This window comes from Cygnus atratus, chromosome 4 (genome assembly GCF_013377495.2).
Source record: "Cygnus atratus isolate AKBS03 ecotype Queensland, Australia chromosome 4, CAtr_DNAZoo_HiC_assembly, whole genome shotgun sequence".
NCBI classification, from domain to species: Eukaryota; Metazoa; Chordata; class Aves; order Anseriformes; family Anatidae; genus Cygnus; species Cygnus atratus.
Window position 1 is genome coordinate 7,645,941 of NC_066365.1, and position 18,515 is coordinate 7,664,455.

At 41.4% G+C, this 18,515-nt stretch overlaps 1 protein-coding gene across 2 annotated transcripts in view; it reads left to right on the forward strand.

The window, feature by feature from the left end:
* TSPAN5 (tetraspanin 5) overlaps positions 1-18,515 on the forward strand; it is an 84,488-nt gene that overhangs the window by 52,053 nt on the left and 13,920 nt on the right. Inside the window, exon 2 of one of the 2 annotated variants that reach the window (XM_035545882.2) lies at positions 9,102-9,152. The exons of the other annotated variant lie outside the window; for it this stretch is intronic. Within the exon in view, the coding sequence (XP_035401775.1) occupies positions 9,102-9,152 (51 nt within the window). The remainder of the gene's footprint in view (positions 1-9,101; positions 9,153-18,515) is intronic. 2 annotated transcript variants of the gene reach the window in all.

Here is an 18,515-nt window from a genome sequence, read left to right on the forward strand (position 1 = left end):
GGCCCTACCAGACTGCCTTCTTTACGTTGGTGTTTTTAGCTGGAATTAATTGTCTCTGGCTAACAGCTGAGGTGCATCTTCGCTATATAAAAGCACCACTAGAATAAACTTGTATTTGTAGTGTGGAGTTACTCCTTAAGGAGATGAAGTCTTTTAAGCAATGTTGAGGAAGATTTTGTTGTGTGTGTGTGCGTTTCTACTTCCATCACGGGTCGTTAGAGCACAGGTTGCCTCATCTCCTTCTAGCCTTGACTTGAATATTAGGGGTGAGAAGTCTGCAGTTGGGGTACTCAGGAGGCCTTTGGAGCCCCTCAGTCTGACAGAGGTCTGCTGTTTTTATTCAGTTTGTGCCCTAACACGTCACTGTCATGCAGTGTGCCCAAAGCAGCACTGTTCAACAAGGTCTCGTGGGACTCTTAAAGGCAGAGTTCTCCAGAGTCATATTAACTTTGAACCAAATGAGCCAAACATAGCAGCTTTTGCCTGGAAGGCTTGCGTTGAGACCCTGTGGGTTGCAGAGGTCCCGCTTGAGATTCTGCGTAGGACAAATGTTCCATGGGAAACTGATTTTCTGTGGCACCCAATGCTAAAAACTGTGTGTTTTCTTTTAAAGCAGTGCCCAAACAAGCATGAAAACTTGCCCAGGATTCTTTTTTCCTATTAGGAAGCTGCTTTGTGCTCTGATATACCTTCTGCCTGGAAGTCCTTCTGGGGCTGAGCAGGAAGTAAGGAAATCAATTTCCCGTGTAAGGAGGAATTGCACTCTGGCACTAAGTTAAAATGATGGGTGAATGCAGAAAGCCAAAGCAAATCCAGTTGCCGTGTGTTTATTTATTTATTTCATGAGAGACCCTGTTTGGAAACTGACATATGAGATAAAGACTTGATTTCTAAGCTAATTCTAGTGTTTCCACGGCTTACTTAAAAATGATCTTGTAGCACTGTCCTCCTTGGTAATGACTATGCAGGTAAAGCTGGGATCATACAAGCAGCAGCTTTGCTCTAACAGGTGAGGGTGAAAATGAGCTTGTCTGGCGGGCATGTGCACGCTGCACGCCACCCTCGCAGTGCCAGCATGCCTCCTCCATCGTGGAGGAGCGGTGGGCAAGGACTGACCGCAAGAGCACAGCTCTGCGGCAGGAGGGTCTTAGTAAGGCAGCGTCACTTCCTTTTTATAGCTTTGCTCTTAGTGAGCCATCTGTATGTACTACAACTACGTTTCCACATCCCTCGAAGAGATTTTGTAATGCTTTTTTTTTTTTTTTTCCCCCTGATATGCCTCAACAGGAGGAATTAGCTATTAGCATTTGTGCAAGCTGGAAGCCTTACAGGAGGCAAAGGCAATGCAGTCATCAGGAATTAGAGTTTGTGGAAATAACGTAGTTCAAAGTGACAATGAAATCAGGAATAAAAAGATCGTACTTAACATATGAACCTTTTATGTGACCTAGAAGATACTGCTCATGCTGTTGGTTGGGATGATACTGTATGAGAACAGATTATTTCATAGTAAGTTGGAAATCTTACAACATAGTTCTGTTTCTTCAACACATTTATTCTTAAAGCAAATGTAATGCCTTCAAATTAAATGGCAGTGATAGCACTGTATATTCTCCAAAACAAGTCCAGCACAGGTGCCAGGAGCAGAACCTCCCCAGAGCGCCGCATCGTGTTAAGCAACCGTGATTTGAAGGGGCACCTTGCAGAAGCGAAGAGCATTTTCTCTACATGTTTAGTCAAGCCCCCAGTTCCTCTGTGGATGAATGATGAATAATAGAGGTGCTTTTGATGCTGTCTGGAAACAAGACAAAGGGTCAGCAGCCTGTTTCAGTTAGACGAGCAGCTGTTTTACGGCTGCTTTTGTTGACTGCCAAACTGTGGAACTTTTGCCGAGGAATAAAACCTTCAGGTAAACAGCGCTGTGACCATTTGTTGCCTCCTGTTTGTTCCACGGTGCTTCTGTTTGAAAAGAATTTGAAATCACAAGTTTGTTTGCTCTACCCCCTGCCAAGTAATGCTATTGCAGAAATGACAAATTGATGTCTACTTCTGCAAATTTTACCTTAAGTGGAAAATAGAAAGCTATCCTGTAGTATAAAAGTATCTAAAAAAACCTTTGTTTAATTTTGACATAAAGTAAAAATTTGACTTAAATTGGTGAATAACCAAATACATCAAGGGCACATGCGGTAGCTTTTAGATTTGGTAAGAAGCAGTTCACTACAGGAGAAACTGCCAGGTTAGATTACCTTATTGTCTGGAACAGGATTTTTCAGAGCTCTGGTCCACAGACCATCTGTGCCTCCAAAAGCTGCACTGGGAGGTCTACAGAACCATGCTTAATATTTAATCAGTAATTTTTAATTCTGGGCAGTTACAGTGTAGTACAGAGGAAATGTTGAGGGTTGACGGTGGCTAAAAACGCTACCAATTGGCTGTGTCCCTCTATTGCATGGGCTACAGGGTTCAAAACCATAAAGAACTTCACAGTCCCTTGTGTATCCGGATGGCTCATAGTAATTGTTTCTGGATCTTGGAAGATAACTTTGATACCTGTCTATAGTGTTTTGGCTTTATTTCCTTTCCCCGCATCTCTCTGAAAACCCAAGGGATGTACAGACATGCATGCACACAGCTGGTACAGCTTTTGAGGTTACGCTTTTGTTTCGTGTTACAAAAGTAGCACAGGTCTCTGCGCGCCTGGCTGCATCTTTGGAAAGTGAGCAGTTGCTGTGCCATCACATAACGCCTACCACATCCCCTCCCGTATCTATCCCCTTCTTCCCTCCTTCCCTCAACACTCACTGCAGTGACTATCAGCAATTGATTTATTTCATGTATTGACAAAGGCCACGTATGTCTGTATTTGCCATTAGGGAGTTTCTGGTTCAGAGCTGGACCTGCCCTGGGCCAGGGGTGGAGGTGGTATGGCTGCAAGAACAGGGCTGGGCAGGAGGAGCAGAGGCCCACCGGGTACTTTGTGCAGCTCTGAAGCAAAGCCAGGGAAGAGGCCCATGGCAAGGTGCGTGCAGCAGTTTCTCAGCCTTCCCACGTAGGACCTCAGTTTGGAGAGCCTCACTGGAACTTGGAAAGAGTTAAATTTAGTTTATCCTAGGCTTGAGGGGAGTTGTTATTCCAAAAGTTGGAGCAGGGGAAATTGAGTCTAATTCATCCTCCTTTTTTTCTGTTTTCCAGTATATCAATTTCTGTGGACAAGAGGAGAGGGACTTCAGTCTTTAGGGACTCTTGCTTCAAGCTGATTGGCAGTACTTACAATTGCACCACCAGAAAGCAATAAAATAAATACATAGAGCAACTGTAACACAAAGCAGATGTCTTGCTTTTGCAATTAAAGAACTGGAGAAGGCAATAAGAAAAATAATAGCAAATGTCTGTGCGTTTGGGAGGGTGAAGTATATCTGGCTTACTTTTAAAACAAACAAAACGGAAAACCCCATACTGGTGCAAATAATAAATACATTAACAGTTCCAGTACCTTGCATTGAAAAGTGGGGTCTGTACAAGCTTAATTCTTCATTAGAAAGCATCATGTTAAGAGTTGTGCGAGATGGAGCAGACAGCTTTTCTCTCTGTGTTCTCAGGTCTGGTTTTCTACTTTGGGGGATTCTATAAAATCAGTTATGTCTCCGATACAGCTGAGCAAAAAAATGTGTGAAAACTGGGATTTATTTCTCCTCCGTGTACGCGTTTTGCATTGGGAGGAAACAGGTATCACAGGGACAGTAGTCTGTGAAATGTAGTTTAATGTATTTTTAAAAGCTGAACATAAAAAGGAAAGGAATTTGACGTCTTCTAATGTATGTTCAGTCTATATCTGAATGTCGCTTTGAACCAAAATGGTAATTAGTCACCTACGCAGCATCTTCATTCACCAACTGTAGTACATGGAGTTTTCTTGCTGGTAATGTCTCAAAGCAAACAAGAAATGGGCTTTAGGTGAGCACATTCTTTGTAAACATTAACATAAATATGTCAGCATGTACGTACGTTTTGAGCAGTTTGCCTTTCCCATAGTCACAGTGTGTGTTTAGCCACCTGAAAATGAAATGCTGTACCCGTTTGTGTTGGGAATGGAAACATTGCTGGAACTGGAGAGGAGGGAAAAAGGAACAGAGCAGACTTCTGGTGTCTTCTTCCTACTGGTCCTGGCAAAAGCTGTGTTGTTGAGAAGAGAGTTGAGAGGGTATCTTACTTAATTTGTTTAAAAGAATATAGATTGATATATTAAAAGCAGGGTGCACATCAGTGGCGTGAAGAGCACAAGAAATCTGTATGAAACTTTAATTTCAGTGTTGGTACCTTTTCTCTGTAAGAGCTTCTTAAAAACAAACAACAGTAAATGCCTTGTGCTGACACAGGCATTAATCTCCTTTTTGCCCTCTGTTGAAAAGCCAAAAGACTGATTTGGTACAAAATCCTGTAAAGAAAACAGTGAGTATTCTGACTTCAAAGTATCTATGGGTGGATCTGAACACAGACTGCTGCAGAGGAAGTGCTTAGGGAAAAATTATTCACTGGAGTTTTAGAGCCGTTTAGGAACTTGTCAGTGCTGCTTTTATATACTTGAAGGGCTCCGAAGCCCTGTATTTCCCTGCTTACATTTCAGGATGTGAAATATTACTCTTTGTGTTGTCCCAATCACTGCTGCGTTTGTCAGTAAAATATGTACCCTGCTTTCCCTCGCTGTGCTGGCTTGAGTCACGCAGGAGGAGGTCTTGCTGTGTGGATTGCTGCAGGATATTGCAGGGATGTGGCGCCGAACCGACTTTGGGATCCTGAGTCTCCTCACTAATGCTGCGCGTGGCTCTTGGGGCAGCTGGGGCAGCTGGCAGATCTACATGCTGCCTCAACACAGGGCTTAAAAACATGATAATAAGAAAAAAAACGCTATCGTGAGGAAGTTCTGGTTCTGAACTTTCACAAGTTTGACATGTTCCTGCTAGTGCGTTTGTAATGATGTGAAGGTAAATCTCAGGCAGCTGTGCCGTAGTACTTCCCCTCTCAACTCTTTGCTAACACATTCACATACGGACATACGCTGGTTTATGCACATGGCATGTTAACAGACCTTTTTGCTGCTTGGTCTGCAGCTGTCGGGCTTTTGGTTGAAACGCGGTGCCAGGTTACTTAATGTCAGCTGGAATGAAAAATTCAGTATATGAAGTACCGCCTGATTGCTCTGCTTAAGCTCATCTCCCTCTAAAATTTTATCTAGTATTTACATTGCTATTTACCTCAGCATCCTTTAGATGAAATGCCGTTCTGTAACCCTAGCAACAAAGAATCATTTACTGCCATGCAGGCAAGACTGGGAATAAGATATATGCAGCTTGAAACACTTATCGATCAATCCACTTCTGAAAACTGCACATAAACTTTGTAAGTAGGGCAACAGCACAAGTATTGCTACACTTTCTGCTCTTAAATGCCTACACTCTTTATAGAAGAGAAATCTAAACACATTTATTTGATGTTTACAGACTGAAAGCCTATTGCTCAGGAAGTACTATTATGCAAGTTTTTTGTAATGCTGTAATACTCTGGAGGAATATTTTAATGTTTTCTTGCAAATTGCTGTTTAAAAAAAAATCAAGATTTTACGAGCTCTGTCCCAGATCTGGTGACCATTTACAGTCAGGCGAAATGGTCTTACTAGATGTCTGTGGAGAATTGAGGCCATCTTTGTCTGTATAGTGTTTTGTAGATAATGAGGCCAACTTCCACCTTTTTATTACTCATTGGAATAATTTAAAGGATGTGAATGAAATTTTCCAGACTTAACTGAGAAGATGTGGATACGTGTCATCCTCTCCCCACGTGCTTAGGATGTGAAGAAGTTTTCCTTCTGGTTACAAGCAAGCAGAATAAGACCTTCTCGGAGCCATCTGCAGAAGGATTACAGGATAAGCAGGATATACATCCTGCTTTACCTCTGGTTCTAACAGCAAAAATCCCTCTGCATTTTTGCTAAGGACTTTCTACTTCTCTTAGGCTACACAAAAGTTTTTCATAATTGTCAAGAGATGCCGGAGTTAATCCTGGGGAGAGGTGCAAGTCTCCTGGCGAACATCTCTCTCGTGCCAGAGGGGATTACTGAGAGCATTCCTCAGAGCTTCACCCTGCAGCAGGCTGTTTGTGGAGGGGTGGGCATTGCTTGGGAGTGATCCTAGGGGGTTAGGTTGGCGGCATGCCTAGCTCAGTATCTTGACTTAAATGATGCAAGTAGAGTTTGGCTAGGGAAGGAGGTGTTCAAGCAACAACGCATCAATACAGTGATCTCTTCCTGCTTATTTTCTCCTGATAATCAATGGTTTAAAAACTTTCTGAGCCAGAAGCTATGTCAAAGTCACTCTTCGTTAGCTGTGGATCCTCCATTAATTTATCTAATCCTGTATTCTGAATGCCAGTAAGTGTTTGACTTGTACAGCATCCTGTTTCATGTTTCCATCCCAAACCCTTTCTTCTCCTAATGGGTCTTGACCATTGTTCCTTTTTCACCAGCTGCTCAAAAGGCAACTGGACAGAGATTTCTGTTTTGGAATATGAAGAGGACAGAGCAGCAAGTAATTCTGTGAGTTCTCTCGGAGAGTTTTCAAGAGAATCAATTTCCTGGGTTTTGTTAACAGGCTTGCCAGAAGCTTGACAATCTCAGTTTTTTTAGGTGCTTCAGCTTAGTATTGTACATTCTCCTCTCGGTTTACAGATTGAGTAATGAGATCAGTCTGGCTTGAGACCCGTATAGTCTACTGTAAGTTACCTTCTGCAACCCATGAGGTAATACCTTATCCCTGTATCTCTCAACATCTGGTGAAGAATAAGGACACTTAACTGGATTAAATTTAATAAAGTTGGTAGATCTGAGACAGACTTGCAGCTGATGTGTATGGCTGTTAAGTTACGTATGTGTGCACTGATCAAATTCTTTTTTATTTTTCTATGCTCACTCTGTTCAAAACTGTATTAAGCTCCTTGCAAAACATAGTGCTTTGTATCTCTCTAGAAGTGAAAATTCGCCGCTTCCAAATGCATTTATGGATTTTTTTTAAAATAACTTTTCTTACCCCACTCCTGTTCCTTTGTCCTTGCTACTTTTGGCTGTGTAAGAAAGAAGGAAAGGAGCTTGATATGAAAAAAAAAAAAAAAAAAAAAAAAGAGAGAGAGAACTTAACTGCATTTGTCTGAAAGTGATTTGGAAACTTGTGCAGCTTAATCTTGTCAAGTTTCAAATAAGCAGTCCAGTCAGAAGGATTATACACACTTCTGGCAAGCTGTGCAACCACAGAGAAAGAACAGTCCTGATGCAGGTAAGATAACCTTTTCCCGCTAACGTGGTGTATCACAGGAGACTGTACTTTCTAATCCATTTTTTATATTTTATAGACAATTAAGGCTGCTGAAATTGCAGACTTTCTTGACCTGTTTTTCTATTCAAGAAAATTTTCAATTATCCTTGTATTTAATACAGTCAAACTTGTGACAGATCCCTTGCTGCCTTGTAGTATTGTTTAAATTTGCCGTTGTGACTCTTCGAGTCAAAAAGGAGAGTGTCACTCCAGTTAGCATAGATGCGCTTCTGGGTGAGTTGGAGGGTGTAGTAGTGCTGGGCAGGCAGAGCACGCTTGCAGAAGATATCACAGAGATATGAGGGGTATTGGGGGACTTCAGGGTATTGCAGTGAGAATAATCCCCTTGATGCTGAGTTACACTGTATGGAAATTCTTGTGGTATGGAAGCTAGAATTGCCACTTAAAGTTAGTGTAGATAACAAAGAAGGAATCTTGCTTTGAAGCTGGTGAAATCACTTCTGGGAAAGCTTTTAAAGTTGATATTCTTGCCTCCTCCCACTTCTAAACAGAAAAACATTTCTGTCCTGTTTTGCAAAGAAAAATCGTTAGGATACTTAGCTGTTTACACAGATCTTAAGAGAAAACGTGCTATGTGCCAAAATAAATCTGTGCGCTGTGTTGTCCAGAAACCACAAGGAAAAACAAGTTTGATGTTCAAGCACCATTCAATTACATGCCCTGAAATTAGAGTGTGTGTAATTTTCTTTTTAGCTAGCACTTAGGTTTAAAAAACCAGGGATTAAAGTTGGACAGGTGGATGTTTAGAGATGTGCTGAGCCTCCCAGTATATATTTTTTTCAGTATTCTGGCTGATTGGTACCGTATCACGCCAAATATACAGTGGTGGTGTCAAGAGATGGAGTCTGCCTTTTCTGCTTGTTTCACAGATCCTTTGTGTGGATTTTGTATGGAAATCCTGTAATATTTGGAGGGCAATGATACACTTAAATTATTCAGTGGAGTGGAGAATACAGGGAGGTAGCAAACCTAGATACTATTCCCCTTTCCGTCATTGTTGGAAGGCATTTTCTTTTTTGAGTTTGCTACTTTTGAATACCTTGGTGGAGAAAGGACGGTCTTTCATACATTCCTTTATGAAATACAGAAACGTTCAGTATGAAAAGGGTTAGTAAATGTTGGCTTTAGTTTTTAAAAATTCTTACTCTTTCAGACCTGTGAAGTCAATCCCCCCCACCCCCCCCCTTCCCCAACCCCTGTGTTATATTATGTTTAAACATCTTTCTGTGTTTCTGGATAACATTGCTAAAACTGATAGTAAAAGTATATTTAGGGCTCTCTTTTAATCCCTTTCTATTAATGAGTGGTCTGTGAGAGGTGTGAGGACTGTTGTTCTGTATGGGTGGTGGATAATACAACAGCAAAATAATGTGTTGCGTGCTTGTGAAGTTTGCCTTGGGGCAGTCTGACAAGCCAAGAAGCCTTATTTGTGTGATGCTGCAAAAGTGACATTTATTGTATCTACTATTTGTATGTAGAACATCCCTGAATGAGCTGTGCAACCTTAAAAGTCCCCTCAGTTTTACTGGTTGAGTTGTAAAATAAAAACAAACAAAAAAAACACACACTATATGCATATTTTAAAACTCTTGCTAAACTCCCAAAGTCCTGATAAAATTGATTATCCAACATAAAGGATGAGGTAATACGAATGTTTAAATAAATAAATCTATAAATTTGTAGTTCCTATTCTGATATATTTTTTTTTCCCTTTAGTTCCTTGGCATAGCATTTCTTGGCATTGGATTGTGGGCATGGAATGAAAAGGTAAGTTGAATGTGGCATCAAACTCACCTTATTTCTTTTTTTCTGATGAAATACTGGAATAGCAGTGTGCTGCACATTTTGTGTGTCCACACAGTTTCTACTGCAACAAAATCAAGCTTCTCTGTCAAATAAAACCTTGGCTTGGCTCACCTAAAGGAAGATCCTTGGCATCTTTCCTGAGAACGGTTTGGCAAGAAATCATGGCTGACACTTGCACATAAAATAACCATTTCAACCCATGCACGTTCCAACGGCAGCACAGGCGCTAGATCGCTCTGCTGAAGGCGGTGTTGGCAGCGTGTCCCTGCTGCACGTGGCCCCAGGAAGGGAGAGGGAGCCTGCGCCTCTCAGGGGGCAGCTTCTTGAAAGCAAGCCTCTCCAGCCTCGTTGCCTGAACGTGGCAGGCTAGCTGCTGTTCCTCTTAAGGAAAAGCAAACCAGACCTGAGACAAAACAATTGTTTTTCCTTATGCAAATGAAGTTGCCCACTGGCTTTCTGTTTCAAGACTGTAAAATCAACTTGGAAGTGAGAAGAAGGGGAGATAAGGGCAGGGAGAGAGAACCCACTTGTGAACCAGAGCCTAATTTTTAGCTTGCTTGCTGCAGAACTTGGGAAGAAGATAAAGTACCAAAGCATAATACACAAAACAAGTCAGTATGTACTGGGTTACTGAATGAAGAGCTTGGCCATAATATATCAGCTAAAATTAAAGCCAGGAGTTTCCTTTTCTTCTTCATTTAAAAAATTGAGTTGAAAATAATAAGACATAGTTGATAGCAATGGTACTATGATATTTAGTTACATAATGTTTTTCTTTTCTAATGGAAAACAAAGTAAGTTCCAAAGTGATGTTCACTTCAGGCATAACTGGTGCTTTCAGCAGAACAAAACAACACATTGGAAACATTGGAGTTTTGCCACTTAAATTCAGGACAAATTTTGCTGATTCAGAAGTGAGTTATTGATTTAAAATCTAATTGCTCTGTGCATGTGCCTTGGTTATTGATAATTACAAATAGTATTTCTCAGGGCTATTAACTAATATTAATAGGGTATTAACTAACTTGCACTGTATACATCCATATATGCAAGTTTGTGTTTATATATATAATGTGTATGTATGTGTATACATGTATATTTACCTACTATATGATGCTCATGTTGGATGGCTTGAATAGGCTTGAAAAGGGGTGCTGTCACTCAGCAAAATGTAAAAACATGTTTAATTTAATTCTCTGAGCATACTCACAGAGCTTATGATGCCTATGTTTAAGCCTCAGAGAAGTACTTTATTTCAGAGTGGCTTCCCAGACAAGTTTTTAGCATTTTTGTATTGTTCCAGTGGTAACACAAATAATTCCTGTTTAGAATAAATGAGCATGTAAAGGGAAATGAGCTATAGTCTAGTTTGTGTAGTCTAAAATACACCACCCCTACAGCTTGAGGTTGTTCGAGCAGAAAGATGGCTTGTTAGGTTTTACATATCTTCTGTATGTGAAACCACCCCCACTTCCAAGTAAAAATGCTTTGAGTTCATAATTGTTAATAACCAGAAGCCAAAGCTCATGTTTTTACTTGAGATCTGGACATCTGTTATCGTGTCATCTTAAACCCTCAGTAGTCAGATCCTGAAAGAGGGAAAAAATGTCATGTTGTTTTTAAGACAAGCAAATAAAACCTATTGCAGTTTAATAGGCATCAGCTCAGGCTCCATATGCGGTAGGTTTTTATGTATAAATGAATAAATAAAATGCTGTTTCTTGCTCTAAAGCAAAGGTCTTTCCTTGAAAATGAGCATCATCCCTCTCCAACTGTTGTCCTGTGGTGCTTAGTGTGTACTGCTTCAGTTTGTGGTCGCATCAATCAAAATGCGGTATAGGTACAGATGAACTGCAATGCTCTTGAGCACAGAGAGGCTTGATTTTTTTTTTTTGTAGCAGGAATTATGGAAGCATGGCCTTGTGGCAAGCCAATTCGGGACCTTTTCTTCATGCAGCTCTCTGTGGGACAGTACATGGCCCGAAACTGTAGGGCCGAGTGCCAGATACCCGTAGGCCTCATGGAGCTACAGCGGGGGCAGAGCAGTTACAGCCCCTGCGGAGTTGTTCTTGCTGCATGTCTCTTGGGCATTCTGGTCTGTTGTAATGGCATACTGTAAGACAGCAAATCAGCTTTGCAGAAAAGGACCTGTGGATCCTGGTGGGCTCCTAGCTGACCATGAGCTAGCTGCTGGCATCCTGGCCCACATTAGGCAAACAATTGCTACCCTCTACTCAGTGCTGGTGAGGCCACACCTGGAGTGCTGGGTCCTGTTCTGGGCTCCCCACTGTGAGAGAGACCAGCAGAGGGCCATAAAGGTAATGAAGAAACTGGAGCTGAGAGAGCTGGGACTGCTCAGCCTAGAGAAGAGGAGGCTCAGGGTGCCTATCAATACCTGGTGGGGAGGGTGCAAAGAGGCTGGAGCCAGGCTCTTGTCAGCAGTGCCCAGTGCCAGGACCTCTGTTGACAAGCTGATGTCCCTTCCAGCCTCAGCTGTTCTGTGATTCTGTGGAGACTGCTGCTGTCCCAGTGAACTAAATCTGTATCAGTTTAGAACGTAGTGGTACTACTGTACAGCATAAATTTGTAAGTTTTTTGCAGGATTGGATCTTCAGAAGGGCTTCTGTACTGTGAGGCGATACGATGGAGAGGATTTTATTTCTGTCTTGAGTCATTTGGCTTTATATCCAGCTGTGTTGCTCCATATCCTGGCCATCAACTTGCACATACTTTTGTTGTGTCAAAGAATCTTTTTTAAGATAGAAAGGTAGTGTACAAGGCCACGTTAAAAATGCAGGATGTAATGAAGTAGTCCACGTTTTACAGAAGTCCTATTTGCTGCTGGATAAGAACTGTTTGTGGTAGATCTGTGGATATGGTGGCTGGCTTCTTTTAGCTAGGTTGGCTTGAATTCTCCCCTTTAAACTTTGTTTTAAAGAAAAAAGAAAGAAAAAAGAAAAAAAAAAAGCACACTGTACAGTCTCGTGACCTTCCTTTGCAGGGAGGCGAAAGATCTCATTTGTCAAACAGGCAGCAGAATTGGCCTGACAGCCAGGCGGCCAGGCCTAAACAAAAACTGGGCAATTAGCATTCTGAGTCATGAACCTGACAGAGAGCTGGGGGGGCAATAAACGTGGGGCATGAATAAAGCTATCTATACACGGATGCACTATATAGCTCACAGTCTCACAGTGTTTTCAGGCACACTACAGTTGGGCTTGCACCATTAAAAAAAAGTAATCCACAGCAGCTGGTTTTATTTCCCCCCACACCCAACTAGTAGCATGAACATTGTTAGCATAGAAAGAGTATGTACTAAAGAGCTTGTGGTAAGCACAAGCAACTTAAGCTACATTTGCTCAGTAGCAGGTGAAAAAAAGTTTCACTGACTTTTTTTAAAGCACTTCAAGCATTTTTTTTCTGTTGACTTTTTAAAAATAAACTAACATTGTACAAAATGTCTACTTCCCTTCTTGGTTGTTTTATGTTAAATAATGTGGTCTTAAGGCTTATTGAGAGTGTTCATGGTATGATGCCAGTAGGTACTTGGGAAAATAAACTTCCAGGTTCTCCGGCTACCTGCAGCAGAGTTATATGCAAGTGCAGTGAGAATGAGCGATGAATTGCTCGTCTGTCTTCTGACACCTTATGGGACCATCTGTGGAGTGGGAGCTTTTAGGAGAAAAGTTTAGGGGTCTGCATTAGGTAGCAGGTTGTAAAGGTAGAGATGCTAAGGTGGGGAAAAAACGTACAGATCCTTGCAAAATTTGTTGATTAGACTTAGTTCCCCTATAAAGTTGTCCGAAATGAGGAGGGAGAAGTGGAAGAGACTGATCGCGTGCATAAATATGGTTTGAAGGCTTTTCTTGATTAAATCAGCATAACTAGAAAATACTCCAACTCAGAAGGCAGGCTGTGCGATTTGGAGCACCAGTATGGTACTTCTGTGTGTCTGCACAGTTTTCTTGGTGAGCAGGAGCTCCAGATCTGGATCTCAAGGTTTAAGCTGGGCTTTTACATGTAATTGAGACCTGCTTTGGTGCTCTAGGACAGGCTAAACTCCCTACATAGAAACAGCCATTGTTTGTCAGGCCAAATCTGTCTCTCCCTTGCCCTCAAATTAAAATTACAGTGTTTTTTTCTTTTTTTCAAGAAAGAATTCTTGCTGCTTTTTACTGTCTCAGTAAGGGGCAAACATCAAGAGGGAGTGATACACCAGTCGCTCCATAGCTGTTGCTCATGCATGTCCATTATTTAGCTCCTCTAAAAAAACCAGTTGCTGACAGCAAAACACTGTTCATGTTCTGTGGGTCCTCACAAGCTGAAGGGTACTCAAAGCATATTTCTTGCTGCTAACCCAGGACTGCATCTGTGGTTTTTACATGACTGGGAAGGACAGAAGGGTATATTAATACTCTCTGTTGCCTTTAATTTAAATTTCAGTACCTAAAGATGCATTATCTAAAGAGGCCTTTAAATTGTTTATTAGCGTTCCAAGATCTTGTAACCATTAATCCTGAAAAAGGCAAAAATCTGTATCTCAAATGTGTTTATGCCAGTCATTTGCCTATATTGAACTCTGCCTTGCCTTGACAAGACAGTTAATTCTCCTTCATTAGAAGCTTGGAAAATAAAGTTCTGCTGCTATTACTGTTTGCTGTGGAAATGCAAAACCAACAAAAATCAAGGAAATAAGTTTTGTAAACATCCCCCACCTTGTTTCTCTCTCGCAAAGACAAAATTCTGGAGTGGAATTAATTTGGCATGTTTCAGTGGCTATTGTTCTGTTCTTCACGCTCATTCAGATGCGCAGCATGGAGAAATGGCATGAATTTTATGACTAGGAAAGTAGACATTTTTCCATTTTAAAATAATACATTTGGAAATACTTTTATTTCCCATCACTCCCATATGTTCCTGTTTGCCAGTGTTTCTAAGTCCTACAGACAAGCTTGTGGGAAGGTTAATCCTTGGTCTGCAGAGAAGAAATGTTTCTGAAGGTCTTGTATTGTTGAATCTATTTTTCTGACCATTTGCTTTTTTTTTTCTTTTTTACCCCAGAAGTGGAATTCTGCAGCAGAGAAGTTTAATGACTTTTTTCTGTCTTATTTTTTTGTTGTTGTTTCCTCTGATTTCTCCCATGCTCCTTGTGTTGGTTTCTCCTTTTTAATAGCCTGCTGGGTTGTTGTTTTTCATGAGGACTGTTGAGTCCTGTTCTTTCACATTCACCCTGGTGGGCCAAAGTGTACTTTCACAGTGTTATCACCTCTTTGTTCCCTAGAACAATTATTCTCCTAAGTTGTCTCTGACTCCAGATATCTAGAATTTTCATTACTGGGTCAGCTTTCCAAAACTGCTGCTGTCTGTAGTGCTTCTGCTTGAAGCCGTTCTCTCTTGCCCTGCAGTGTGCTGCTGTTTTCTTCAGTCTAGTTCTACTGCGATCCCATGGGCTGAATGCCTGCCGTTGTCGGAGAACATGAATTATATATTCCAGGGGCACGTCTTCGTTTGTAAGTAACCTAGTTTGTGTGCTCTGAGACTGTCACCTGATGTGAACTGAAGCATAGCTTGTGGGGAGTCCCTTTAAAGGAGCTCACCTGAAATGCTAATGTAGATCTGTTACTTGTGCATTCTATGTGAGATCCAGCTTGTAGGATGGAAGGCTCTGGACATGGGAAGACAGCATGACAACAGAGAATCTGTCACTGGATTCAGGCATCTCTCTTAAAATGGTTTTCTGCCTGTGCTCCCATACTTTAGGAAGGTGACTGCAAGTTTGCAAGATCTTCCGAGAGGCCTGTCTTGGTCACCTGGTGTTTGTTGGTGTGGCAGAAGGCACCGCCACTGCTGGTCCCACCACTCCTTTGTTGGGGAAAGGAGCAGGTCCTGCTGTTTCACTTGGCTTTTCTCCTGAGTTGGTGTGTGGTAGGAATATGAGATTGGTCTTTTCTGTCACACTCCTGTCTCAGGCTATCCTAGTGACTGAAATCAAATCCACCTCACAAGTAAAGGAACTTTATTCGTAACTTCACCATCACCGATTTTAGCTCGGTTATGGATGATGATTTTGTCACTTCACAACCCCAAACAAATTTTTGACTTGTGGTGGATGAAAAAGTTAAATAAAAACCCAGGTGCTCGAGTGGCAATTGAGGGTGGGGGAACAGAGCAAGCAGACGAGCTGGAGATCAGCCAGGGAACATGTCCTGCTGGTTCCCCTTGTGGAGCTACAGCAGAGCCCTGGATTGATGCCACTGCGAGAAGGAAAGTAACAGAATGTAGCTTTGCATGGTGTTCACTGCCATGTAAAGATCATGCTTATGTTTAAACCACCAAGAAAGTGCCCAGAAACATGACCATACCTCTGAATTATGAATATAGGTATAAGAAAAAAAATTTCCTTCATTTGGATGCTGAAATATCAGGAGTAATTGCAACTGTTTAGCAGTAAAGATTGGACTACTGCAGTAGCGTTGCTGAGAAAAATCCTTTGTATTTGTAGAAAGCCCAACTTTAAAGGATTTACAGGTCGTCTGTTTAGGAATTGCATCCCTGCAAGAGATGAGGTGGCAAACAATCATCATCTGTTACAAGAATGACCGGTAGGCTAAAGATGGGATAAAGACAGAATTGGCCACTACCAGATCGCTGTGCATCTCTGCCAAACTTTGCCCAGAAGTCAGCCATAACAACAACAAAAGCCTGAATACTGTGGTAAAAAGGCATTACAGGAACCTGCAGTGGATAGGAAAAGCATGCGCCTGTAGGAGTGTACGTTCAGTTCTGTTTAGCAGTATAAAATGAAATAATGTTCCTCAGTTGTTGCCCTGCTGCTTGGAGCAAAATACGCTTTTCTTTGAAGTATTGCACTGCTGTTTCTCTTTGGAGAGCTTACGTGTAAGTGTCCAGAAAAAAAAAAAGCAAATCTGGAAGATTACTGAACCGTATTTCAGCAGTAAGCAGCAATCTTCTATCAGACTACCTCTGTGCATGTCTAGCTGTAACCACAGAGCATTATCTGTGTTTGTCATTTCTGCTGCTAGCTATTGTTTTATTGCCAAAGCCTCTCTGAAGACTGTATATCCTGAGGTGTCTCTCCAGAATACTGATAACTTAGAATTCATATGCAGAGAGCACACGGTACAAACGAGAATTACGCAGTATATGCTTTGTGCTGTCAGGATGTATTACTTGGGGTTTATCCAGGCTAGGCTTATGATTGCCATATGCAGACTAGCAAAAGATGCACATAAAGGTGCTCTCCAAGGACAGCAAACAACAGCAGATAAAGCTCACATTGTTCTCCTTCAGTGATTGTCAGATGAGAGCATCCTGAGGAGTCAGAGCCAGGAGACCACAGATGTCATGAGTGACTTTTGCCAGGGGACTGGCCACTTGTGGCATGCCAGGGTGGCAAGAGCCTGGCAGTGATAGAAAATCAAGTAAGGTGGGAAAGGGCATGGTCAGAAAGGGAATATAAATACAACTGGTTTGCTAAATTTTGTGATCATTGAGTGTGACAATACAAAGTGGTCTATTTCTTTTTATTAACGCTTCTTTATATCAAGACTAGCTTCTCTAAGAGCAGTGTCTACAAGTGTGAGCTGAATTTCACTTGGATTTCATTTTTCATTTGAATTCTACTTTCATATGGAAAGAACTTGATTGGACATACTAATTTGCTGGTTTTAAAGAAAGACAAAGTGTCTTACGAAGAGAGGCTTAAATGACTGCTCGTCCTGGATTTTTTGAAGTAAAATAATTGCAATACAAAGGCAACATCCTTTCTCCAGTGGCTGTTTTCACATTCTGCTACATTATAGTGCACTAATTCACAAAATGAGCTAATGTTGAAAGAAATGAGTAGTAGTTTTTGCTTAAGGCATAATTTCTTCTCATCTTATGAGAAGAGAGAAAACACAGAGAGGACTTTGAAACTTGGTTAGAAATCATTACAGCAGACCTTTTCCCTGGGGCTTGTGTCTCCTGACTTGCATGTGTCCAAGGTTGTGCCTTTTTTGGAGGTTTGTGTGTTCGATTATACTGCTTAATGTTTGTTATTCTTAACCAGAAAGTTATGCCTTTGATTTCTTTTCTGTGGCATATGTAATGAAGCAACAGTAGTGGAAAACTTCTGCACAAGTTGATTTAGTGTTAATGACTGATAAAAGTTGAGTTCAACCTGGCTTGTACCACCTCGTCGCTAGCTGCTTAGAAAAGGGGCCATGCCAACTGGTCTGCTTGCATACTGCCTCTGAGCAGCATTGTGTTACGTTATGCCTTATGTCTATTTTTGTCTATGTAATGAATGAAAATAAGACTAATACTATATATAAGGTTGGAGTAAAGTGTGAATGTGATTCTTTTTGTGTCCCTCTGTCAGGCAGTAGCTACCTGTAGGAGGAGGGAGAGAACGTCGCTGATGTTGTGGTCTGTTGTTTGTAATGTAGGGTTGGGCTGTGCTCTATTTTTTTCTTCTAGCATGCCGGCCTTTTCCAAGGCACCTTGCTGTGTGCATGGGAGAAATGCAGGTGCCTATTTTTTCCAGTCTATCGTGGTCTTCAGAAATAAAATAAAAAAAGACAGCCTTCATTTGCTATTTACTCACTGTCAGTTTTGCGTGGGAAATTATGGAAGTGGTTGCAGACTGTGGAGTGCTGTATTAGAGATACTGGATATATCACTCTTTACATGCTATGGGTGGTCCAAATTGAGTATAAAAAAATATCACAGATCCAAAGCCACAGTTGTTAGCTGTTAACAGTGTTACTAATGACTTTTGGAAATGATGCTATGATAACATCCTTCAGAACTATAGCTGTTTTGGGAGCCTTTCAAAGAAGCAAAGGGAGTACGAACAGGAAAAAGAAAAAGGATGAAGTACTTGAGAATAAATCTGCAGATACAGAGCTGTAGAGGAGAAGGTTTGTGTTGTTGCTTTTCAAACCACAGCTCATTCAGGAGTTAACGGAGAGAAAAGTAGGCCAAAGCACTCAGCGTGGGCTCAGGCTTCTTTGAGAGAATACATGGAGAAACGTCCACTACAGCAGCGTGCTTTGCATGCATCGACCTATGGCACCAGGGAGTTGAATGAAGAAATAGTGATACTTCAGCTTTTCTTCTGCCAAAAGGCTTTGAGAAATTGTAACTGTTCCTGTGCAAGCTCACTGGAATAAGGAAAACTTTGTGTTTTCTCCTTGACATGACCCATCTGTTCAACATCAGCCAAACTCTGGTTAAAATGTGTTCAGAAAAATAAAATAGTTCCTTGGGACTACTGGCGTCACAACCCAAGCTCCATTTCTGAGGAGGCAATGGCATTAC